We start from the raw sequence: 27,973 nt of genomic DNA, 5'->3' as shown, positions 1-27,973 counted from the left end.
TGTCGCTATTTCAACAGCTTTATTTTTGTTCCCTCAAATCATTTCGGATGAGTTTCTCGTCTGCTATCGAATTTCGTCTGATGATCTACTTTCTCTACTTATTTAATTAAATAGCGTTCTATATCCGGCAGATGTTATACCGATGGGAGAGACTGCAACTGACGCATTAACTCTTACAGCATCGGTAAACTCACGAGCGATCGAATCTTTAATGAATATTGCTAGAAGCTGCGTGGGAAACATATTTGCCTTCAATCTATATATTCATCAGTGCAAATAGTGCAACATTGTTTTACGATATGAAAGTAGCCTATTGTAAGATGGATAAACGATGGATGAGGTACAACAATTATTAATGAAAACGCGGACAGTGGAATATATTTAATCCATTTAAATCAATTAACGTTTCATATTCTGTCGTATTTTAACCCATGGCATTTAACACAGTCGCGCACCGCATAAAATATAAAGCGGATTATCAAATTGCTACGTTGTATCCGAAATGCGTGCATGCATTATTAAATAGCTAATTATTTTTATTTTCAACACAAATTAATTCACCCGAAACAAGATCGTGTTCAACATTGCAAACAAATAATTGACTAATTTATGCGAAAGTTCGCTAAATTTCACACTTCGACTCCACTTTCTCGTTAATTATTCAGATTACGTGCCAGCCAGTCGTCAGACGAAACTCAATTCTTTATAAAGCTTTTTATTACTGATTTTTTTAATCGACTCCTCTGGCAAGAAAGTTTGGTTCCAAATCATCCGTCAAATAAAATTGGTATGCTGCGTAATTCACATGAAACATGTTTGCCAAAACAAATGTGCCTTGTACGATCTAGCTGCGGTAAGCTTTACCATTAAAAAACAGTTATAATAATTTTTTACCGCATTTTCTGTCTCTTGTAAGAAACCAAAATAAATCACCGAAAAATTATGTCGTAATTTTTAGTTCAAAGTACAATAATATTCTTAAGAATCTACTTTTATGTTTTATTACCAGCGATATTAGAGTATTTATCTTTGTTCATACAAGCGGCAGCACACAAGACACATGACGGTTCAGCGTCTTTTGCCGGTAGTTGGGATAATTATAGGCGCGGATGCATAATTCCGCGCGTGCTTTAAGCTTACATTCATCTGTCACGCTCCGAAAAGGTTCACTGCACTCGGATCTACTGTGGCACCGACTGATACCATGGTGTGCGATCCGACGTTTTAATATAGTTATAACAAGAATAGTGACATTCTTGCCTTCAATTATATCTGTGACAATGATATCGATAATTAATAAGAATTATCTTATTATGACAACCTTGCAAAGATAGCGTGCATAAAATATGACACATATTTATTATCTATAAAATTAAAAATTAAAAAGTTATTTATAATATTTGATAATTTATTCTTGGATAATTATATTTTAATATTAATTGAATCATATAAATTTACTATATTTGAATATTTTATACTTTTTCTAAAAAAACATCATATCTCGGTATCTGCTTTATATTTTTGCCTTTTCGACTCGTGGACAAATTATTTGAATGGATTTACTTCAGAAAAAAAACATTTCATTTGCTAAAATATCCAACTTTACGAGAAAAATATTTTTATACCTTTCTTTTTTCGTTGCTGTACAAGATGTAGTAACAGAATCTAAATAAACTTATACCTACGTTTAGTAAACATTTCTCTCTGACTGGTATGCTGATATATTTTTAGTAAAAATATTAGTCAAAAATATAAGTTTAACTTGTCAACAAATTTTAGAAAATTGTTCAAAACGGTTTAAAAAGTACGTAAATAAAAACTTCAATTTTTGAAATTCTTTTTTAATTTTTTATCTGCAATGATTTTTCACCGAATTTCAAGTTTAAAAATTACTCAATTTTGTACGTCTAAAAAGTGTTCCCTATTTTTTTATCAAGTAGTGTAATGAATTATTTCAGTACATAAACTTTGATAATATAGATATTAAACAATTTTTTAAAAGAATTAATATAAAACTTTTATAAAAATTGCAAATAACAATTTGTTACGCGAACATCTTTTTATATTACAGACTATTACAGACAGATTAAAAATAAATCAAATTTAATTAATGTAAAAATTAAATTATGTAATACTATTGTTCTTAAAAATAAAACTTTTTTCAATATCATTCTATGTATATCATAGTTTATTGATTGCTTATTGATAGCTTATTGATTTACACGCAAGCTGAATGAGCTATTCAACCCATAATAACTACATATCATTAGCGTAAATATTTCAAAGTTTGCGGATTAGTGACAGATCGTTTTTATCGCACACGTGACGGTACTCATTTGCAAACTAGTTCGAGAGCCCGGGCTGTCAAGCCGACGCAAAGAGCGAGAGAAGTGCTTCTGCGAGCGAGGCGCGTGTGCCGGAAGCTCTCGCCTTTTTGAGGATCGTAGACGCAGTTAAATAGCCAATTCGCTGTTTTGTCGTGAACGAGATCCACGCCACAAGGCGTGTTTCAAATGCAAATACTGAGTCTGCTGCGCGCACAAACCGACCGGCTTAACTGTTCCGTTGGCGGCAGTTAAAGTTTGAGCCCCAATAAAAAAGCAAAAGGTAATTTCCTACTCGTTCGCGCGCGGAACTCGCGAAAGCGAAATTTCATCAACATGGGAAAAAAATGAAGAAAACATAAACCAGCGGAGTACACAAATGCATACGAGACAGAATTATGACGCTCGGCGAAACATCGAGCTCGCGTGTATGACAAATTTTGAAGCACAGAAATCTCGAGAATAATTCGAAAGAATAAAAAAAATTTATGCAAAAATGAGATAATGATAATTCCCGCTTTATTTTTTGTCTTTCAAAAATTTCTTTATTGTATCTAGTAATCGAAAGCAATAATTATCGAATTCTAAAATTCAAAATTTTAAAAAAGTTTATATTATTTTAAGTATAATATATTACATTCAAAACAGTAATTTTGACACCGTTTAAATAATCTCACAAAAAAACCTTTTTTTTTAAAAAAGGTAAAAAAAGGGCGCCAAGTACACGCCTTGTTATATTTAAAAAAAGTTTTTCTCATAAAAAAACCTTTCCAAAAAATTGTTTTTTTTTTTAAAAGTTTTCCTCATAAAAAACCTTTTCAAAGAACTGTACTTTCAAAAATATATTATATTAAAAAAAAGTTTTTCTCACAAAAAACCTTTCCAAAAAAAGTTGTATATATCATAAAAAACTTTTCAAAAAGATTGTATTTCCAAAAATATATTATAAAAAAATCTTTTTAAAAAAATTATATATATTTATTATAAAAAACCTTTCCAAAAAAATTGTACTTTTAAAAAAAGTTGTATATATTAAATAAAAATTTGCTACATATTCTGTCTATAAAAGAGGTGATATCAGAAAATGACGCCAAGTTTAAATAAAGAACCTTTCAAAAAAAGTTGCATGTATATCTAATTATTTATTTAAAAATGATATTTATGTTTATATCTAGTTAATTCTTTTTAAGTATACTTTTTAAAATAATTGCATTTGTATCTAGTTATTTTTTTTATATCTGTATCTAGTTAAATAAAAAAATTTTTCAAATTTAATCAAAATAAAAAAATATTACAAAATTTTGCAAAAAACTTGGCGCTGCTATAAAATAGCCTTAAAATATTATTATACATCTTAAAATATTATAGAGCAATGAAGGCTATTTTATAGCAGCGCCAAGTTTTTTGCGAAATTTTGTAATATTTTTTTATTTTGATTAAATTTGAAAAATTTTTTTATTTAACTAGATACAGATATAAAAAAATAACTAGATACAAATGCAATTATTTTAAAAAGTATACTTAAAAAGAATTAACTAGATATAAACATAAATATCATTTTTAAATAAATAATTAGATATACATGCAACTTTTTTTGAAAGGTTCTTTATTTAAACTTGGCGTCATTTTCTGATATCACCTCTTTTATAGACAGAATATGTAGCAAATTTTTATTTAATATATACAACTTTTTTTAAAAGTACAATTTTTTTGGAAAGGTTTTTTATAATAAATATATATAATTTTTTTAAAAAGATTTTTTTATAATATATTTTTGGAAATACAATCTTTTTGAAAAGTTTTTTATGATATATACAACTTTTTTTGGAAAGGTTTTTTGTGAGAAAAACTTTTTTTAATATAATATATTTTTGAAAGTACAGTTCTTTGAAAAGGTTTTTTATGAGGAAAACTTTTTAAAAAAAAACAATTTTTTGGAAAGGTTTTTTTATGAGGAAAACTTTTTTTAAATATAACAAGGCGTGTACTTGGCGCCCTTTTTTTACCTTTTTTAAAAAAAGGTTTTTTTGTGAGATATCATTTCTTTTTTTTAGTAAAAATAATTTTAATAAATATGATTCTTTTTTTTTAGTAAAAATAATGGTAATAATATCCCACCATCACTCCCGTCATATTTTCAATACGACAATCCTCTTTTTGATTATAGAAATCTTAATTTATACAAACCTAATAATTTTTTTTTATATTTTACAACATGTTTTATAAGAAAATTATTAGTGATCATAAAAAGGGTATAAAAAACCATTTGTATTTCTAAGTTATTGCGTTTTTTCATATATAAAAACAGATTACTTTTGATCAAATTTCTGTAAGAATGACAAAAACATCTTTAGCACCTCTAGGCCATTGTCTTTTTTTAATTAGCGTATCGTCAGCTTCAATCCAAGTGTTAGACATTTCTTCTCTATAAACATTACATACCTGCCGATTCCACCAATGTGCACAAAGTACACTTTCTGTCCACTAACTACAAAATACTAACAAGGGAACGTTCACAAGTGTCCCCTCCCCGATTTGATTTTCCTTGAAATATGTTGTAAAACATACAATTTGAGGAGACACGTATTTTTTTATAGCGGCCCTAACTCAAATTTAAGGGATCAAACACTCCTTTGAAAAAAAAACGATTTTTTTCTTTGTGTGTAACTATCGCCAAAACCGTAGGAGATAAAAAAATATTTCAAATAGAAGTTGTATGGCTTGTAATGGACTTTATAACTGTGTAGTAAAATTTTCAAAAAATGAAATTTTTTTTAATTTACCCCCACCCCTTGTTATTATTTTTTCAAATTTCAAACTTTTTGTAATGACAAAAGTTGTAGCATTTTTTACGCTGAATTCAACCATATATGATTTTATTATGTTTCGAAATCACATCTTTCAAAAATGAGTCATCAGTATCACATTATATGCGTCGCGCTGCATGACCGTTTATACCGCACTTGTGTTGTGCATAGTCGCAAAACAAATATAAAAATGACATGTTATTATATATTTGAGAAAGAAAAGTTAACTAAAATTGTTGCTAAAGCATCTCTTTCACATTACACTCTTATAGATAATCGCTGCATTTCGTGCGCAGCGCGTTGTTATATGCAAGTTAGCTATCAGCGCATATTACACTTTGAAGTTTTGCTTGCAGTGACCACGGGAAAATAATTTATGAAACGAAAACAGTGAATGAATCAATCTATTCAACATATATCTACCCTGACTCTACCTTCTTGGCCCGACTTGACTGAGAATGAAATAAAATATAAAATTCTGTACAGTTTACTCTTTTTCAATAATTTTAATATACTGTGATTCTACATGCTATTACATTCCACTAAATTACTACGATTTTTTTAAACTATGGTATATAAAATGTATATTATAAGTATAATTATAATATATATAAATAAGCTTATATATATATAAAAGCTTATTTATTGTATCAATATATTATAATTATACTTATAATATACATTTTATATTTCAAGATTTTATATACCATAGTTTAAAAAAATCGTAATAATTTAATAGAATGTAATAGTATGTAGAATATATCGCAGTATATTAAAATTATTGAAAAAGAGTATGTACAGAATTTCATTCATTGTCAGTCAAGTCGGGCCAAGAGAGTAGAGTCAGGGTGGATATATGTTGAATAGATTGATTCATTCACTGTTTTCGTTTCATAAATTATTTTCCCGTGGTCACTGCAAGCAAAACTTCAAAGTGTAATATGCGCTGATAGCTAACTTGTATATGACAACGCGCTGCATACGAAATGCAGCGATTATCTATAAGAGTGTAATGTGGAAGGGATGCTTTAGCAACAATTTTAGTTAACTTTTCTTCCTTAAATATATGATAACATGTCATTTTTATATTTATTTAACGACTATTGCGCAACACAAGTGCGGTATAAACAATGCGTCATGCAGCGCGACGCATATAATATGATACTGATGACTTATTTTTGAAAGATGCGATTTCGGAACATAATAAAATCATATATGGTTGAATTTAGCGTAAAAAATGCTACAACTTTTGTCATTACAAAAATTTTGAAATTCGAAAAAATAATACCAAGGGGTAAGAGTAAATTAAAAAAAATTACATTTTTGAAAATCCAACTACACAGTTATAAAGCCCATTACAAGCCATACAACTTCTACTTGAAACATTTTTTTATATCTCCTACGGTTTTGGCGATAGTTACACACAAAGAAAAAACTCGTTTTTTTCAAAAGGGTGTTTCACCCTTTAAATTTGAGTTAGGGCCGCTATAAAAAAATACGTGTCTTCTCAAATTGTATGTTTTACAACATATTTCAAGGAGAATCAAATCGGGAGGGGACACTTGTGAACGTTCCCTTTAAGAGTGTTGTCAGCATGTGTGTTGCTACACTTCTGCACTTCAAGACGAGAAAAATTTTTTTTATAAAGAATACTATTATTTTGATATACACTATCTCTATTCGTCTCCACAACACGTTACATATACATTTTACGACCGATATTAATTATATCAATGTGATTAGTGTCATCAAAGCTGCGAGCTGACAGGTCTGAGCGCCGCCATGTTGAAAAAGGACAGACATCTTTTAGAAAAAGAAAGGAAAGAAAAAAGACGCTCTTATGCGGGAATTGACATTTCACGGGATGTAGAAAAGGACAACCATGTTGCATTTTGATGCTTCTAGTTGACAAAGTAAAAACTTATATATTAGAGAAGGATGACGAACAGACGACGACGACCAAGCTTACATAGATTTCGGCATATTTCGACTTTGGCAAACTTTGGCAAACTTTGGCAATTAATATAGTTTTTTAGAAAGCATGTACAAAAAAAGTAAAGATACTTTTATTATGTAAATCGCATGTGCTCTATCGATTGAGCCTATTATAAATTCGATCGGTCCACGCATTATTGAGATATGAAAATCTCGACTCCTATCAGCTCATGTGCTCGCGTAAAGATACACGGTCGGTCTTGCGCTGCGCGTGAACTTGGCGCGAGACACTACCGTGTCTCTTGATAAATAAATGCAAATGCCAACGTAAGCGCGCGCCGCGCGGCTTCTCAGCGCCATCAGCGCACCTAACGTCAGAAATCGGAACATGGACATTTTAGCTGGACATTTTTATCGTACTATTTTAGACATTTCGACTTTGGACTATTATAACTTTTTTTCTACAGCACCTACAGTAAAAACAAGCATACTTTTCTTATGTAATTTGGGTATGCGCTATCGATTGAGCCTAACAACAACTCAATCGGCCCAGCCGTTATTGAGATCCGATAATCTCGGCTCGTCTCAACTTTCGGGCTCGCGTAAAGATACACGGTCGGTCTTGCGCTGCGCGTGAACTTGGCGCGAGACACTACCGTGTCTCTTGATCCTTAAGATATTTTTCGATATGACACACGTTATATCTGACAACAAAAACGGAAACGATCAGCGAATAGCGCAATCTTTTCCAGAAGACCATAACTCACTCGTCCCCGCGGCGTATTACATAAAACCAGTACATCTGCGCTATGACGCTACTTCTCATTCTCAGCCGTAAACTTTTAACAAGATACAAGGGGCGCCAGCGGGTCTCGGAAGATGGATCTCGTCTTCGTACGGCTCGCGAATGACAGTATAATTCTGTTCGTGCGCAACTCGCGATCGTTCCTTCTGTCCCGCGAAGAAAAGAAGTGTCATCCGTCGCGCAATTTACGAGTTAGAACTTCACGGGTCGTATAACTTTTAACGCGTCAAAAGCAGCACAGTGCCAGCGGCCCTGCTCGTTCAAAGTCAAAAGTCTCGTACGTCTTTCAATAAACGTGTCAGAACAATGATTGATAAAATCTATAGAGAGAAAGAGAGAGAGACGATTCTTGTGAAAAATTATATATAAATTATATATATTAAAATATTAGACAGCTTTTGTGTAAAATATATACACAAAATAATACAGTAAAAGTAGAATATAAATGGGATAAGATGTTGAGAGCTGCAACTGCTTAGAAAATAGTAAATTAATTCTAGCTCCCATTCTAATAAAGTCGCTAAAGCAGATAAGAATCTCGTTCTAAAGTTATCTGCAACTTAATTAAGAATCTCTGCCGGAAGCCAGCGGGAGGGCGTCTGACGAAATTCGGAGTTCGTGGCTAACGAGCTAACGTAACGACGTAACGATTAAATGAAACAGTTTCGGTAAAGTGAGCACAAGCGACGTGTACAAGTTTTGAGATTAGACAAAGTATGAGACGCACAAGATCTACAGCATTATTCAACTCTTGACGAAAAATCGATTCCGGTTTACTTATAGAATATACGGATGAAGCTGATCGTCTTTGAGTACGCATAATCGTGCAGCTGCACGTATAATCTACTTTTCTTCACCTAATTTCTACTTCGCTCCAACGTCGCCCGCTTTAAATAGTTAGAGAGCTCTACTTGAAACTCGCTAGAGCACTGCGGTTAATGAAACCAACCGCCGAATGACGTCAAAAGTGCCTACGATGAATAGCGCCTCGAGAGTTTGGGGTCCGCAATTAAATATAAAAAAAGATCTAAAAGCCCCACGTTTGCGGAAAATTACTTCCTGCTGGGAAAGATTTTACGCGCCGGGATTAAAGGCAATGAAAGGCGTAGGCGCCATTTGTGAAATCGCAGATATCAACTTGAACTTTAATATTTGTAGTTGAAAGCAATTACGCGATGACTGATAACGGTGTACCTCGCTTATTTTCAATCTGTCTTAGAAATTACCCAGATTTACCCTCGGATTTTATGTCCCGCAGACGACACCCTCGGCAAGAAAGGTTAAGCATTTTGTACATCGTAACCCCGGAATTTATGTCTTCGGCGCACGTAAAACAGGTACTCACACCGTCTCAATGATCTCCCGCTTTTTATAGTCCGTCGATAAGAAATAGTGAACCGGATCCCCGCAGACGTCGTTGAGAACGTCGGCTTTGGGCCGGGCGTTCGTACGCTTCTTATTTTTCGTTCTTTTTTTTCTTTTTGTTTTCAGGAAATCCCCTCGTCAGCATCACCCACGCGTATCGTTCAACTCCTTCGAAGGTGGCATCTTCCTGTATTTCGACCGAACATGCTCGGTGTCCCGCGACCATAAAAATAAACGCCATACGGATTTACCGTGTCATCGCTGTGCTGGAAAACGCGACGATTTGGCGCGAGGATATAAACTTGAAATCATGTTGAATAAAAAATATAAAAATATGAACAAAATTTTGATAAATGTAGCATATAGTTACAATTTTTATTGTTTTTGTTTAAATTATACGTGTATGTCACAAATCTTTTTATCCACATTAATTAATATTATTATGTCACAGTTGTATCATCACAGTTGCGAAACACAACAGTGATAGCTCAAACATCACATCATGTTATAGGAAATACAATATTTTATGATATTATGTAACAATCTCTCTTTACGATATTTCTCTCTCTCTCTCTCTCTCTCTCTCTCTCTCTCTCTCTCTTTCTCGAAAGTAATATATTTAATCTCACACTATCGGATGTGAAATGGTGTCAAGGTGGGATGTCGTGCCCTTGAATCAAATTATCTTCAATAATCTTAAAAAGGAGGGCACTTCACCATTCACCGCCGTCGTCGCAACGCTCGGCCTCCATAAATCATATCTATTTCATTGTCAAAAACAAAGCTTCAAATTATTTTCTTCTGTCATTCCCGCTAACTCGCCTAACTGCGTAATGCGGCGTGGGGACTTTAGGTTAAATGGAGCCCACTTTACGGGACATTATTTATTCGCGGTGATACAAATTTTATGAACCCTTCGTTAGTTCGCTTCTTTTAGTTTTATTACCAATTGAATCATTGATCATTCAAATAACAATACAGAAGTATACGCACAAGATGTGCTGTACGAGAAATCATAAAAAGTGGTGATGCAATAAAAATATTACTACAATTTTCAATATATAAACTCTGAGACGCTCGTGAAAAGTAGTTGTAAAAGTAATAGTACAAGATTATATTAATATTGACAACTGTAAGGCAGTTCTGAAAATTGCGAAATTTAGATGATTTCTAAACTTCTAGCACATTGAACTATTAAAGGTGCAAGAAAGAGACTTACCAGCCAGTCAACGAAATCTTCTGAGACGTTTTCTTTACAGTCGCTGTTTCGTGTCTTGTCGCAAGTGCGTCCGTGAAACTTTTGATAGCTGCCAGCGAATCGCATTTTTCCACGAGCTCCTCATTTCCAGATCCCGCAAGTTCACCTTCGTCTTCGCCGAAGCACTTCATTTTCTCACAACCCCACCGGCTGGAGAGCAAACCACGATGAAATAGTTGCCCCAGTTTCAAGTTCGTTGCAAGAAAAAATGATAAGAAAAAGCAACAGTCTAAGTGGAATGTGCCGATGCTGATTCTGCAGGAAGTTCATGCGGTCTTGCGATCCCTCAATCCTTGTCGCACGCGCGTGCAACTCCATTAAAATCATGTATTGAATCTGAAAAAGCTTTCCAATGGCTGTGGAAAGATTAATTCTCGATAAAACATTTATACTTTTATACAATAAAATAATAGTAAAATATATTCTTCCATTATTAACAACATTTTTTAAGTATACAAATAATTAGCAAAAAATATGCAATTTGAAAAAATAAGTAAGATCAAAGATTTAAGTTATTATTTAAAAAAGTTGCTTTTTAAATGCAACACTTCACTATTTTGTTTCGGAATTAAATTGCAAATTCTTGGAGCTTTGTTCAATGCGGAGGAATTTCTGCGAAAATGTTAACTATAATGATAATCGCACGACACATTATTACTGTTCCGTGCCATCTAGCTAAGCGTGGAATGTGAAATATTTGTGAAATTTCCCGAGATAAATAAAAGGAATAAAAGTTTCCAACGTGACTCCAGAAACCCGACCTCCATCTACATGCATTCTTATCAAAATGAGAAAAGTTTAGAAAAAATTTCATTAATAGCAAAAACAACATTAATTCTTATTACATATAATTTATGCAATAAGATTAATAAAAACTAGACGCTAAAAAATAAACAAATAAAATAATAAACTAATATTGGTAACATTTAATAAATTTTTTTTTAATATTTACACACACACATACACATACATATTTGAATATTTCTCTTTTATATCCGTGCCGGTTATAGAAGACATAATCGTTGAATTGCGCGGAAGCAACGAGCGTTTCGCAGGCAGCGAAAATGCACTGGCTATAGTTCCGTTTGTCACGCATGGCATGTGCAATGTTGCCCCAAAAGGATATTTTACAAGGAAACAAGAAAAAGTATGACGGATTGAAGCTATAGAAGAACAACCATGTCGCATGCGTCATTTGGAGGTATTGACATTTTGTCGATAATATTGATAGGTCGTATTAAACAGTTCGTGGCGCTTGTTTCCTTCGCGTTCAAACAGTTTAGTGTGATCGTAAAGGTAATCGACGCGTCAACGTCCGATCGATGTCGACATATCATGGTAAGGCTAATGTAAAGAGACAGTGTTTAGATTGACAATTTGGACGCGCGCTAAACCTAAAATATGATAATTGTTTAAAATAAATAATCTACAAACGCTTTAATTTTCAAAGCTAAAGAAATTAATTAATTAATAGATAAAAGTAGCGTAAAGCAATTAAGCAAAAAGTTTGAAAATAGTTCACTTGAATTCTAAAATTCGATAAATTGAATAAGAACACTGCGGATGCAATAGCGTCCTTGCTTCGTCCCCTTCAAAATCCAGACGTTTAAGAATAATGAGTCTAATAATCATCACACACGATAAGCTACAGTCTACGGTCTGCCAGGGTATTTCGGAATTGAGGGCTTTTACGGAAATTTCCGGCTAGTGGAAGGACCACTGACTTCGTGAAGTTCGCGCATTTTGTTCGCCGTTACTGCACTTTATCGTGCAACGAGCGGTAGCCACCGGGCAATTTTCCACGGGGGTTCAATGGAAGCACGGACACCCTTTGTCTGGTGTGTCATTACGCGTCCCTTGGATACACATATAACAATGAAAGTAGGTTAATCCACGGCATTAATGTATTAGTAACCATGACACATCTCTTAATGTGTTTCAGTAAAATGTTTATGTGTAATGTGTTTTTAGTAAAATATTTACTAAATATCGTCAAAGTAAAAGAATACAAGAGATATTTTTTGCGCTGTATCGAGTTTGAAATTAAACATTCGATTAAAAGCCTTTATTCCGATATTGTTTCAAATAATATTTATTGTAAAAAAAGTCATCCATTAACACATTCACAAAACTATAATCTACTATAAACCTACGTATAATCTAAAAATTACACGATTGCGAAAACAACTGGAATAATGCGAGCCAATGTACACGGTAGCAAATTAATTAATCTGAGCTGTTTGTTTACCATCATATAATGCAACGAACACGGTTTAAAACAGATTGTATAATACATATTAATTAATTTTCTGTTCACAATTGCGCGATACAACGAACGATTTAAAATATAATGGTTAAATGAAATAAATGTGCCAGACACAGATTACAAAATAATAAATAATTTGTTAGCATTAACTATAATAAATGCCAAATTATTTATCCATTTTACAGGTCACTCTTGATGAATCAAGGCTCTTAGTCCATCCTTATGATGAATCCATACCACATCTACAGCTTAACATTATTCTCACTCATACTAGCGCTTTGATATTGTATTTTAAAATCTTTGGATATAAGAACACAAAAATAAATAGAAACTAATTATACAAACGTCCGATATTTTTGAAGAAATTCTCGAAAAAATCTCAAAAAACATCCATAGTAAATTATCAACAATACATACATAATTACTGCAATTAAAATTGTTGAATGTGTAATTTAAAATTGTTTGGCAATCTAAATATTTGAAATAAATGTGCGATTATAAGTTGGACGAGTGTTCAAAAGTAAATGCAACTCATTTCGTTTCGCAAACAAAATACATACACAGGTTGTACACTTTAGTACTTATCAGACATCTATGAAAAATACACGTACTCTTAGAATTTTTAAATAGTTTTGATTAGAACAGTCTGAATCGTCGAAAGTTTTAAGTACGAACGTTGCATTGAAACGCGTGAAATCACGAAATTAACATATAGTCTATGAATAGTCTTTACTATAATATAGGTATATAGTCTCAAATTTAAAGCTTATATTTGGTCTGTATATGACTACATATGTATATATCTCATTATTCTACGTTTCGTTAATGACTAATTAGAAGGTCCCGTTGTTAAGAATTTCGGTCTGACACCAATAAGCTAGTAATATCTCGATAAAACTCCGATAATAGAGATAATGCGCGTTCTGATCGCGAAAAATAGGATTTCATTTTACAACATCATATACAATGTTATTATTATATCATTCTGATATCATTTCATTCAATTTGATCGGCACAACGGCGTATTAATTAAGGTAATTATGCCATTTTCTCCATAAATTAATATGCCATTAAGCCGAGCCCCTCATTTGTACGATGTGATGTACGCCGATAAAAATAATGTGATATTTATCAACAAAGAGATTCCCACTCTTATATAAATGCGCACGAGATTCTCAAGTAATGTCTTACTTTATTAAAGACCACTTTATGCTACTTAAAATTAAACATGTTTATTTTTTCTTTCCTCTTATACGCTGACTTCGTTGCAGTTTTAATTGAAGTATCAGAAAGCAGACAAAGGTCTTTAATAAATTGAGAAACGCCCACGTTGAGTCTGGCAATATCTTTTACTTTTCTTTTTTCGCGACTCTCTCTCCTTTAGCGAGGGCTCTCAGAAATTGTAAAAAGATAATATATACCAGTGGCTCTCAGTGAGAGATCGTCCCCTTAATTTCGCACGCGCTACAAACACTTACACGATTATTAATCTCGCTAAAAACTGTCTAGAGCACCGAAGACCATGTATCATATGTTCTCTCAGCGTCGAAGGAACTAGGACTAGATAATGTCGTTAAGAACTGCTCACCCCGACAGATAAAAATAGTAGGCTCTCCGAAAATATCTGACGTTAGTTCGCGCATATGTATGTATGTATGCATCGTCTCATAAATCTATCAGTTATTCAAAATAGGTTTATCATTTTTCGTTATATCGTAACGGATATTCGTGGATATGACAGTATTATTAGTTCCTCTATTGCATACGATGGCTTTTAGAATAATATGGATTTTTGAACGCTTTTGTACTTTACGATAACATCAACTGCACAGAGAATCGTGACATTTCCGCGAAACCGAGCAGCAGGATCAAATCAGGATCAATTTACGCTTTAATGAAATTTTAATGACTGTTACGCGTTAACCGTAAACGTATGGTCGCAAATGGGTATCATATATCACACGCATCAAAATGGCTACGAAGCTCAATTAACAAATCAATCGATACGTTTGATATATCTTATGCATTCGATATCCGCTAAATTAATAGGCTCTGTTAACGACATTTAATTGTAATGGGAAACTAAACGCGCATTCGATGAACTCCGTGCTAGAGCGACAAACTATTCTCCGACGAGTATGAAGATTTTAAATAATCCCTGAGCGTGTGTGTGTCGTTCTTTCGTCGTGCTGATTCTCGATGGCGTTGACAGATTCTGCAGATCGAACGATCGAGCATGCCGGTGACGTGGCGTCTACCGAATTACGCTGCTTTTCGTGTACAGACAATTTGCGAGAGCCCGTACGTACGTTTAGAAGAGGAGGTGCTACGAGACCTCGTCTCCGAAGAATAGAGTAATATCTACGATTCGCTCCTGCGAACGGATTGCGTCTCGAGGAGAAAGAAGAGAGAGAGAGAGAAAGAGGGAGAAAAATGGAGAAAATTTCCGTCTATAATTATATCTACGAGAGTATAGATAGATATAGAAAGAGAGAGATAGCAGAAGAGAGTTAATAGATCGGGGATCTTAAAGCTTCGGTTTCTCTTCCGCGGGAATAATTATACTCCGCTCGTCAAAGCTCGTGGTCGAAGATTGTGATTAAAAATTCCGGCAAACTACGTCGTATTCTGTAAAATCGCTGTCTAGTTCGCGCGATCGTAATATTTCACACTTTCTCGCGTTATTGCTCGTTATGGAAACCGGACACGATCTGCATTCACGATATATTCCCCCGCGTGTTACGGCTTCATTGTTCGACTTAAAATTCTCGAATGTACCGCTAACAAGTCGTCGTGCAACGAACAGAAATTTAACCGCGTTACCCGGGCGCGAATTTATCGGAATACCAGTCATGTATCATTCATGAAGCAAATCATATCAAGGTGCGGTGGATAGTTTTGTTACTACATTTAGCTCGCGGCAAATAAAAGGAAAGCAGGAAAAAAAAATAAAAGTTCCACCGAAAAAAAAAAAAAACACCTTTTAACGTTCGCGCTTTCGCTGCGTGTCGCCAGCGACGCGAGACGCGCCTCTAATTTCCGGCGCGCATTTAAAGGTACGACGCGTTTAATTTCACGCGCGCAGGAAATAGACGCGAAAACGTCTCTCTGACTGCGACCAGAGATTCCCTCATTTGTGACAAGACGCGAAGCAAGCCCGAAACGACGTCTCGAGGAATGCTTCTAACGTCCTGTGATAGAACGACGATAGTTATCGCAGCCTTCGTAAAGATCTCCGATAAGAGGATTGCTGACGCTTAAAACCAGTACTTTTAAGAAATTCATAAAAGAAAGAATATAAGAAGTAAAGATCAATATCGAGGCAAAGGGTCTCACAGCCGAAGTTTCATCCGAAGGAAATCCTGGACCATAGTTGAGAACGTTACGGCGCCGTTTCCTGCGTGCTGGCGAAACTTCCCGGAAGGGATCCGCGATTAAACGCACGTCGCTTTGTATCCGAGCACGACGTCGGGCGTCTTGCTGCAAGACGGTCGATCGAAGTGGTGACTCACGGAGTTGTTCCTCTCCCTAATCGCGCCGCACTTCGTCAGGCTGTCCTGCTTGTTCTCCGCCATGTTGCTGATGCTGCCGCGGAAGTCTCTGGACGACACGCATTTCCCCAGCGTCTCGATTTTGTCAACGTTGCTGACGCTGAATCGCTTGTTCCGCTGCAAGAAGCTTCTGCCGCCCAACGGCTCCTCGCTTCTATCCATAAAATTGCACACGCTGACGCGCCGCTCCCGTAGCAGGCATTTGCCGGGCGGAAACGTCGGTCTCGCCAGCACCTCCGTTCGGTCGAAGTGACAGATGCTGTTGCCGCGATCGCGCTGCGGCCTCGCTAGAACATCCGTCCGGTCGAAGTGGCAGATACTCATGCCGCGATCCCGCTGCAGCGGCCTGGCCAGGACGTCCATCCGATCGAAGTGGCAAATGCTCATGCCACGGTCCCTCTGCAACGACCTGGTCGGAACGTCCGTCCTGTCAAATTGGCAGATGCTCATGCCGCGCTCGCGCTGCGTCGGTCGCGCCAGCACGTCCATCCGGTCGAAGTGATAGGTGCTCTGACGGCGTTCGCGCTGCAGCAGACGCGACGACTCGCCGATGGATCTGAGAGTCCTCAGCGTGTCGCCGTCGCGTTCCTCGTCCTCGTTCTGCATCCCCGCGCCCTCCGCGTGCACCAGCGACTGCAGATCGAACGCGCTCTTGGCGCGCCTCGGCGTCTCCTGGCTGGTCGGCAGCAACGACGTGCTCGAACCCACGAACACGCTGTTCTGGCGCAGCCGGGCGACCGGCACGCCCGCCGAGCCGCAGCTCATCTGGTGCACCGGGTGCTCCAGGCAGTGGATGTTGAACTTCGAGTAGCTTCGGTGCTGCAAACAAGAGGAAAATCCCGGCGAATCCTCGAGTGGTCTGTTTACGCCTCGCGATTTCGCTGAGACTTGCTTTACGATATCGTTAATTACATTTATAGAGCGGGTTACACTTAAAGCGGACAAAAATGCGGACGTGATGCGGAACTACGTACAAACTATTATTTTCATCGATTTTGTACAATTCTGTTAAAAAAAAAAAAGAGATATTAATTATAACGTTCAATCGAGTATGATCACTAATGATATCTCAAATGACAAAGAAATTCTTGGTGTAATTATAGATTCTTAATGATACAGTAGATTATAGATTTTATAATTAAGTTTCCGGGAAGTAATTATATGCGCGATTAAATGTAATTTCCCACTAAATTGTAAATATATATATATTTATATATATATTGTATATATATTTATATATAAATAGAATATTGAATGAGTGAGAATCGTAACTCTGCCTTTGTGTTTTTTTTTCTAACTGAGAATACTGAACAACATTGTATTTTTTTAATGGAACATGTTACTCTCAAGCGGTTTATATATTCATGGCAAATGTTGGCTCGACCATGACGGTATTCCCAGGGAAACATTTAAATCACAGATATACGAGAAGACGCATGGCTGGATTGTCTCTCGGTGGAAATGTGTCGGGGAAACGTGAGCCGATATACGGAAGCATGTTGTGTCGCGTATGTCGACACGATTCTCTAGTAGACGCAATGCGTCGGGGACACAGTTTAATGGCCGTGACAGTATTGTTGTGATAACGAGAGGGGAATTTGTTTTGCAAAGCGCGTTAGCCTTGCGGCCAGCCGGGACAATGTTGTTCCTTCCCAAATGAAGTTTTCTCGCAGACCGGCGCGATCGAAGTACGCTCGCGCAACATCAAGACCGGAATGGGGCTTTAACGTCATTCTATTGAATTCTATTATAACGGAGAGAAGATTGCTTTACAAAATTTTCCCGGGGGACGCAAATAGGACGCCTAAGAAAAGTTCGGGCTAGCGCGTTCTACAGCTAAACTGCGCGGCTGAAAAGCGCAACCGGGATGACTTTTGCGATACACACGCTCGCGCTACTCATATCTACACGCGATTTTCATTGTGAGCCGCGAGTACGTTATCCTAGACACCGAGCACCGCTGATATCGCGTTGCGTTTTATAAGACACGACGGGCGCTGCATCTACCGAGATTACGGAACGGTGCCCCGAGCTGAAAGGGCAAGGATGACGCTGCATTTACATGTATTATGCAAGAGCGGATGGAGAGACTCGTACTCTACGGCGCTCCGTTCAATTTAAGATCCCCGGCGATGAGAGTAATTCGATGCAGAGCGTGCTCAACAAACAAAATTAAGTTCGCTGATAAAACGTCGTAACGCAGCGAGATGATGATAGCAGCGAGACACTCTGTACAAATTTCATCTCATAATTCTGCAATCGGCGACGGAGGGAGCTGCACGAAACGTCGTGGGAGATACAGTTTCATCCGTAGCGGAACGACCCGTCGGGAACTAATTACTCGACTCTCGAGTTATACGACTGGATGCTTGGGAATGAATTCCCACGGTCCTAATTATCGGAGAATGTTCGACGCGGGGCGTACGAGATGTCCGATTGAAGTGCCGAGGACGCGCCGAAATCCGTTAAATGTCTTTCCCAATTTATCTGGGACGGACAGGCCATTCATCGTCATTAACTTCGCGCGTGATTTTCGATCATTTCACCGCTTAGGGGCGATGCACTCGCGAACACGCCGCTGGATTATCGCGAATTATCGCACGATCGTGACAGTTATTGCAGCGATGAATTGCAAAGTGCAAAAAACTACACTATTGTCGCTCCGCGCTTCGATTACATTATGCTTGCGTTTTATTTTTATCGCCTCTCTTTTAATAGGTCACAACACCGTGCTACTACAACTGCTTGACAGGAAAGTACTTGTGCAAAATTAACTCGCTCGTACGGTCGAAAGTCGTGCGCGAGCTCTCGTCCGCGGCTTATTTCTCTCGTAGCTTCCTCATCAATCATGAGATGAAATGCGCGAGACAGCGATATCGTTTAATGCGGTTGCGTCGGATTACGGATGCGAGCAGAATATTCGTATCGAGAATAAAACGAGAATGTTTTCCGAACGAAAGTGTGCGCGATCTACCTACGATCTATCTACGAAATTAGCATTTCAACAATATAGTGTGACATTGCTTCAGCAGCTTGATCGTAATCGTATACGGAGCGCATACCGCCTCAAGAATGATAAATTGCAGATTTCACGTGCGCAAGCGTGCGCAGTTTAGCATATTGTTTCGTTACTCAGATGTTCTCGTGAATATTGCATGTGATATCAGTCGTCATTCGCAATCATTAACATAATTATCTCATCTTATGCAGATTGTGAACTGTGATATAAATTTTCACAGATTAAAAATAATTGTTCTTAACAAATAAAAAAGTAACGGAAAAAGGGCGGCTGTGAATCGAAAACGTAAATGTCAAGGCGCGAAAAAATAGATATCACAAATTAAAACTTTTACAAAAAATAACTTTTTTAATTCTGCTTTAATTTGTAATATCCTTTGCGTCTCGACATTCACTCAAAAAAATATTTTGCTGATGTAGTTAGATTTCTAGATATCGCAACAAGAATGTATCGCTATTTTTCGTATCTGTGAAAACATTGTTTGTCACATACAGAATTTATAGCAGTAATGTTCTAGCAATAACTTCTGAAAAATTTAGGTACCATTGCTAAATGTTATTCATTGCATGATCTAACACGTGATTGATCTTATATAGATAGGCGCTTTAGAGAAACTTTCTTTTTAAAGTTCACAAACAATACAGATATATATTCTGTTTCTGTCATCTAAACTGATTAAGTAATTACATATGCAATATCACAACAGTTGCTAATCATTTATCTGTTTTAGTTAATTTTTTACACCTAGAAAATTTTAGCTATTATTGCAAGATCATTTTTTTGAGTGTTCGCACTTTTGACTTTTAACTTTTTTCCTGTTCTCTTTTCGAATCAATATTAATTATTAATTTCAATCCAATTATATAAATACGTAAATTTATCAAACTGGGTGTATTTTATGGCTCCACGAATCAGTGAAATTAACACCAATAATTTAGAGATCTATAAATGTAAATATGTACATACATCCGTAGAGAGATTCGACGATTTATGGGAATTTGCTTTGGAAAGGTATTTGTTAGCACAGAGCTTGGAATATGCATGCCAGATAGTCAGCAAGGTGTTAATATGCCACTTTGAGTGCATGCAACGTACACGAACTTCCTTCTAGAGCCTCTAACCGCAGGCTGTAATCCCTCGGAGATTCTCATCGAGTACACTCAAACAATTTAGAGAACAATAGTAAATCCAATCGCATCCGATACCGCAAGCGAGCGATCAATTCCCTTTCGAAATTATTGAATCAAATATTCGAAAATCCCTTGCAAGACTCACCGCGATACCTGAGCGTCGTACAAACTGGATTCCGTTCTGCGATCGACGATCTTGCGAAATTCGAGTGCCTCTTGCGACCGCGTCGAGAACGAAGTCTTACTAATCAAGAACATTCGGAATGATAGTTCGTGAGCGGCACAGCAAAATCGAGTTACGTGAAGTATCTCGCAGAAAGTTTTCATCTATCCCGAGTCGAAATTTAAAACCTACTATAAACCTCATACATGGTTATTTGTGCCTCTAATAATGTTCCTTGACCTACAAGTTCTATCTTGAAAGTGTTATGTCTTCTTTTGGCCTTTCTTTAATCTTGTTGTCCTAGAAAACCCTTATTTTTATTGATATTAAATATACAATTCTTATTTTCGTTCTTACAACTCCTACCTCTTTTGAATCTCCAAATCTTATCGAAATTTCTAGCAATAAAAATATTAATATTTAATCTATAATTGAGTTCAATTTCTATTATTTCAGATTAATATAATAAATGTTATAATATAAAATAAATAATAACAAATAAATAGTTAAAAATATTTTTAAAAATTAAGTGCAACTCTATTATATTTAGTATTATAAATAACTAAAAATTTATTCGAATAAACAAAAAACAATTGAAATTCAAAATTTTATTTAATATTTTATTACATATTTGACCTATAATTCAAAATTATTTAATATTCTATTACCACATTTACTTTATTTGTATTTAATGCATATCTTAATTTCAATAAGCGCAATACATTAATTATGTAATTTACTTAACTGCAGATAGATATGTAAGAGATAAGTGAATATTATTTATATAATATTTGCTTATAGTAGCCTATTTACAGTTAAGCAAATTATAATAATTAATATATTGTTTATTGAAATCAAGATCCATACATTAAATGCAAGTAGAGTATATGAGATAATAGATTATTAAGTAATTTTGAATATTTATTTTCTAGAAATACATATTTATAGAACCTAACCTGGAGCCTTTTTAGAGGTTCTCAGTAGGTACTCTTTTGAGCTTCCACATGGAAAAAACGGCAATAAGTAACAATTTTTAATATCAAAGGAGGGCAATAGCCAATGTAATGTTATATCTATATGTATGAATTAAAGCTTACATTGGTTCTCCAAATTCGACAAAACTTGTAGGTTTAATCTAAGCTAAAAATTTCAACTCGGGTAATTTCATTAAAATACCGGCTCCAATTGACTTGTGAGTAAGATTGTTGACTGGCCTCGATTTTTCCCCGCGCAACATCAGCAGTGTAATTTAACACCGCACTGCATCGTTGTACTCATTAAATTCGCTGTTATCGATCATTGTTTCGATTTCGCTGTTAATCGCGCGCGTTTCGCAGTCTTAACAACGAGCATTTTGCCCAAGCGTTCATTCGCTCATATTCAAAAACAATCGGGAAACAATTCCGAGCCGATTGAGTTTAAATTTCGTTTACAAAGATCGATGCGCAACTGTAAGATATCTTCGGTTTAATAGAAACCGAAACTGTTTCTGACATGGCGGACGTCAATGCAATCGAGCGTTTCCACGATTGAATTACCTCGGACATAGAAATACATATTGGCGAACGGTGATTTCTATCTGAAAGTAATTGCTCGAAACTCACAGACGCGAAACGCGCGAAGCTGTGTGTGTGCATCCCATCTATCCGTGTGTGTACGGACGGGAATCCTTCGTGTTACCGTGCGCAAACATTTAATATACCTTTTATTCCGTTCACAACAAAACCCGAGATTATTTCACTATTTTTCTACAGCAGTACGTTTAAGTGGAATAAAAAATACAATGACGAAATACTATATCAAAAAATAAAATTTAGCGAATGACGTTATCGCGAGTGTTGGCGAAAATTTAGTCGCGACGATTCGATTCACGCAACGCGACGAGATTCGGTCCTTCAGATAACCCCGTTGAGCACCTATTTTGTTGGTTTCTCACTCACATCGTGATTTGAATTCCTTTGTACAGATAAATCCAGTACCGACCTACGACTGATATCGCGAAACATTTAATGCATCCTACAGGCGTAAAAAAAACTGATTGCAGACACGGCGCGTAGTTCGCCCGGAAAATCTTTTTCAAGCCGTATCAATAATAAAATATATATCGATACAACTATATGAAAATTTCATACAAGTAAATACGACACATTTACACTCGTCAGCTAAAATCCACAGAACTGTGAATTTAATTCCAATATAAATAAAAGATATTTTGCTTCGGTATTTAAACCAAATTTTATTTACGCGTTTTCATGACAACTAAAACAAATATATTTTATCAGACGGCATATTGTATATATATTTTCGTTTCGAAACACGAAACGCAAAATATGAGCCATTCGATTTAGAGTCGCGTTTACATCCCATGGCCCGTCAAACATGGATATCTATTATGCTGTTAGCAAGCAACGACGCAGTCGATCGATAGCATCCGCGAAGATCGAGCAGTCCCAGAGCGCTTTCAATGATAAATTGCTGTATGTTCGCGCGTAGGTCTCCTTTGTATAACGAAAATCATGAAATATATATAGTTATCTGGACTGACAAGATTGACTATCGAATATACGTTATTCGCATGTGATCGCGATGAAAAGCGCCCGGTTCGGCAAAACACATTCGGGAAACAATTCATCGCAGACACACGGCATTAAATCTTTGCTCTTCTTTTGCATTCATCCATAAATAAGTATGATGGCATAAAAATGCATTCGACAGTTTATTCAATGCGGATACTACAAGATTTAGGAGTTCTTAAAACGCGCGGTTGGAATCAGAAATGAATGAGAATATCGATGAATTTGATTTTCTAATTCTGCACTCGATTCAAGACCGCCATCGACACAGCAGAACAGAATTTTTTACTGTCTCCCAAAAAAAAATATTTTTTAACAATAGGAAATGAACATTTTGGACTTTAATTTCTCATTTCTCAATGATTTAAAATTTTAATTAGAAGACGTTCATTGTAAGTTAACTTACAATGAACGTCTTCTTTTATTCGTCTCTTTCTGTGCAATGTCCGTATCAAATAAGGATTTACGGCGACCCTGACTCGATCCATAAAAATGGCACGATTTGAGGCTGAAACCGGATTATCATAAGGTCCCGATGAAAGATAAAGAGTGAATTTATACCCGCATATGTTGAGTCTACGTAGACCGAAGGTTTATCGCCTACGTGACTCGCGCGTGGCGCATGGAAACCGCGATATTTCTTGCGTAGGCTCGTGCCAGTAATATCACGTCCAAACTATTGCTTGTTTATGCGATGATATATGGAGCATCGTGCATGTATGTATAAATTAGATTGTAAACTTTACCGGGAGCGATGTGTCATCCTGAAGAAATTGAATAAAGACTCGCTAGTGAACGATCGTTCACTTTGCGATACATTATTCTCCACAGAGTAGATTAAAAGCAAATTGCAAAAAGTTTGAATTAGCTTCTTTAAACTATAACAATGCGTTTTGGGACACGCGGTATATATGGCATATGTATTAGTAACCAGCATGCATAATATACATATTATATGCAGGTTCGCCATGCTTATTACGTCGGCCTCGCGAGTTTGCAAATTTCCTCCAACGATGGAGGTTTAACGTGCCGAGCTTACCCTCCGGCGGTATGCTACAACAACCAAAACGCTGGGCATTATTTTGGTAATTAAATGAGAAATAATCAGAGTTCTCTCGTGCTATCGTCTATCGTCTACATCGGGAAATTTAATTCCAATCTAATTGCCTGTTTTATTTTGCAGAATTCATCGCCTGATTTACGCATCACAAAGAAGCTTTGTAATATTTCAATTTAATTAAATAATCCGCTACAATATTAATACGCTGTGCGTGATTATATTGATTTTGCAAAAAACAAGCATTAAGCAATTAAAAGAAAAATATCAGATCAACCACGATGTCAGAATTTGTCGCTAAAATAAGCTCGGCGTGATTAATTAATTTCTTTTTGGTATCGAACTCTGACGAAATAGCGTGTTAAATAATTAAATTGTACCAATATTAAGTAAAAATGCTATTGATTTATCCTTACTCGATGATACATCAGTCGCAATGTATCGATAACATCTTTAGATACATGTCGTGATAAAGCGGTGTCGTGTATAACGCTGTTTGACACACGAGGAACTGTATACGTCACACGTTTGCACAAATCAGCTGCATTATGCTAATCCGACGATGTAACCGTGTGCCAACAGATGTTCCAACACAAGTACTCTCTATAGAAACTATCTATGCGGAATAAGAGAGTTTGCAGGGAGACGAGGTGATCAGCGACCGTGCACGGATGCACTTACCTGAAGTGGGCTTGGATCAACTATCGTGCAGCTTGGTCTGTGTTGTTGCTGAAATTTCGGCTGATATGGCTCGAGCATGCGGATCTTGCCCCATCGATTGAAGAACAAAGCGATGGCAGCCACCCACAGAATCAGGACAAAAACGACGATCAGGGCCTCTTCCGCTCGCACCACTACCGCACCGGTTCCTGCAATCCCTTATCAAATCACCTCACGTGTTTTATTCACGGTAAAACGTACATAAAGCTTAACGACCGAAGGATAAAGTTATTATTGACTTGCATTAAAAAAGTACTGATTAGCGTTGTAAAAGAGACGGCGGATATTTAATAAAGTTATTGAAATCATCTTTTAAGGTTATCCTGGAAGTTGGATTTTAATATTCATCGCACGTTAATATGACCTATTTTCCATACGTATCCTTTGATCTGTCAGCTAACTACACGGTGACTATGGCAGAGAAAATAAAGCCAGGAAATATCGCTCAGGAGTATCGCACAATTCGATGTTCACTCATACGTGAACCTTTGTTGGCGATGCTACAATGCTATCTAACGATGTTTCGTAGTACCTTCGCAAACGATCGGACTGATAAATTGATATCCATGACCGCGTCTGGATCGAACCTTCCGGGCAGAGAACTTCTACTTCGCGAGCTATCACGTAGAAAATCAAAACGAAAAGAGGAACTAGACAGATTCCATTATATTCGCATTGCACTCGTGCATTGCACGTAGAAAATATAGGTGCACGCGACATTTCATACATATAATTTATATTTTCTCTAAATCTCTCTTCTACGTCGTCGGGCGACGGGATTTTTCATGCGTTCTCTCATCTCTGCATGCTCAAGAATTTAAGAGTTGAATCAAATAACTTTGAAAAAGAGAAAATATATTACAAAACTCTGAACATTTTACATGTTATAGCGCAAACGGATTATCAAGACCTCTCAAAATTTATATTTCTTTACTTTTCACCATCTTTAAAGAAAAATGACACGATCGATCTTCTGTCACCAACGACTTTTCGCAAAATCTCGAGCATCTTCTTTTCATGTGTCGTTAAGCCGGAAAATAGACATCCGTTTATAGCTTTACGTAACCGTAATGGAGAGACACCATGAAATGTGCTTAAACTACGTCGGATTAATGTCCGATGCAGTTAGCGAAAACTCGGTGTATCGCGAAAATATACGCAATGCGCGTTTCACAATTATTAATTATTCAGCCGTGTAACGCGCTGCGCATTTGCTGTTGGAACGTTATTTCGTTTCTATTCGCAGACGCAAAGTTTTCATGGATTTCACGTGATATACGAAGTAATCCGCTGAGAATAATATTCCGTTGATTGATGAAGGTGATATTTGTATCGACGTGCGAAGCGATCGTTTGCAAAGATAAACATTAAAACAACGCGTTATTCCATGAGTTTTATTTCCTTATCTATGTCACGACAGAAATCAAAGAAAAAAATTGTCGCATCAAAAATTTAACGAAAGTACGCAAGAAACTACGCGGCCTCTCCACAAACTCCCCGAAGGATTCATCGAAATTGAAACATCGCAAGTACGTGATCAATATTTGAAAGAAGTCAAACTTTTCATCGCTTCTTTTTTCTCTCGACAGTGGTGCTTCTTTTCGATGCTGTTTGCCGTTCGATATCGCATTACTAATAAAACTCATATCAAAAATAAAACTTCGCCGTGTTCGGAAAATAATCGTACCACAAATATATTTACTCGACAAATATGCCGATTTGATATTTTGTCAAAAACCAAATAAGAGCTATTTTAATTACATGAGAGAGAAAAAAAAGCAGAAAAATTCTTTTGTGCTTCTTAGAGTGAAAGTTACGCTTTCATATCTCGCTTGACAAGATTAGACAAATAATATCATGAAACACGGCGCGGTCGCGAATAAACAGGGATTACAGTCACCCGGATTAGATGAAATTATTCGACTTACCGTCGGGAAAGGTCGAATTGAGTTCGGTGGTAGCCTCCAATTCCGATGACATGGACCCAACAATGACAGCATCTGGTGCCTCCTCGAGCACCACCTCAATCTTTGTCACGTCACCTGTAAACAAATATCCGGGAATTTAGCAGATCTCATTAATCGCTGAGCTGTCAAAATCAAATATTAATGACAGTGACAATTAAGTCTTTTTAATTAAACTTTTATATATCATTTTTTTTTCGGATATATGTATGTACATACCGCTTCCATTGGTGTCGTAACGTTTGTTGGGTGAAGTCGCGACATGCCGATATCTTTTGGGTCGATCGCTTCCCTCCACAATGAGATATTCTCTGATGTAACAGCTTTCGTGCAAACAAACATGAGTTAATTAAAATGTTATATCATAATATTAAATATTATAATATTAAAATTGTATTATAAATTTACTTTTAGTGCAACTTTGATGATATTAAAATAATTAAATTAATTAATTGTCCCCAACAAATAAAGGATTAAAAATATTGTAATAAAAGATACCATCGAGCGAGAGAGATCTGCATCTATTATTTTGGCAAGCAGATTTACATGAAAAATGTCGCATTGCGTTGGTGAGGCGAGAATGAAAGATAGTAATGCATGCATCTTGTGGAATGCAAATAGTACCAAAAAAAAAAGAATGCCAGTAGTACTGAAAATGTGCTTCTCCTCTCGCGCATTACTCATTCTCGTGCATTATTCAAAGGCTACGCTTGGCTACGTTTGATATATTGGTTACGCTTTTCCGTTCACGATTTCATGCGGATAAACGGTCGCGATAGTGTAACTGGCGACATTCGTTTGCACTTTCGCATCGTATATGCAGTTTCGACATTTCGGTTTAGCGCTAAATATTATAAATACGCCGCTTGATAAAGCGTCTCCGGAATCCGCTGGAATTTCGCATACTTGTCTGCTTCCAGCAGAACATAAGTCACGCATTTAAATATATTAGAGGCCTCGATAACGCACGATTAAAATGTCATCAATCATTCGTTCCGCCAGACCCTCTTGTGTTCTTTTCGAGATCCTTCGATTA

General features: G+C 36.3%; 1 protein-coding gene and 1 long non-coding RNA gene across 3 annotated transcripts in view; one reads left to right on the top strand and one right to left on the bottom strand.

The window, feature by feature from the left end:
• Positions 1–27,973, bottom strand: part of LOC105672694 (facilitated trehalose transporter Tret1-2 homolog) — a 71,898-nt gene that overhangs the window by 31,371 nt on the left and 12,554 nt on the right. Inside the window, exons 2-4 of one of the 2 annotated variants that reach the window (XM_067355026.1) lie at positions 27,157–27,260; positions 26,902–27,015; positions 24,935–25,131 (exon numbers count right to left, since the gene is read on the bottom strand). In XM_067355026.1, the coding sequence (XP_067211127.1) occupies positions 24,935–25,131; positions 26,902–26,953 (249 nt within the window). In that variant the 5' untranslated portion in view covers positions 26,954–27,015; positions 27,157–27,260. The remainder of the gene's footprint in view (positions 1–24,934; positions 25,132–26,901; positions 27,016–27,156; positions 27,261–27,973) is intronic. The other variant, XM_067355029.1, reaches the window with a different exon arrangement.
• LOC136999948 (uncharacterized) lies at positions 9,086–9,859 on the top strand. The gene is made up of 2 exons (XR_010890266.1): positions 9,086–9,208; positions 9,363–9,859. It is a non-coding gene; the product is annotated as an uncharacterized lncRNA (long non-coding RNA).

Source organism: Linepithema humile, chromosome 1, assembly GCF_040581485.1.
Source record: "Linepithema humile isolate Giens D197 chromosome 1, Lhum_UNIL_v1.0, whole genome shotgun sequence".
Classification (NCBI taxonomy): domain Eukaryota; kingdom Metazoa; phylum Arthropoda; class Insecta; order Hymenoptera; family Formicidae; genus Linepithema; species Linepithema humile.
The sequence above is the reverse complement of the archived record's forward strand: the minus strand, read 5'-3'. Positions and strand labels throughout refer to the sequence as shown.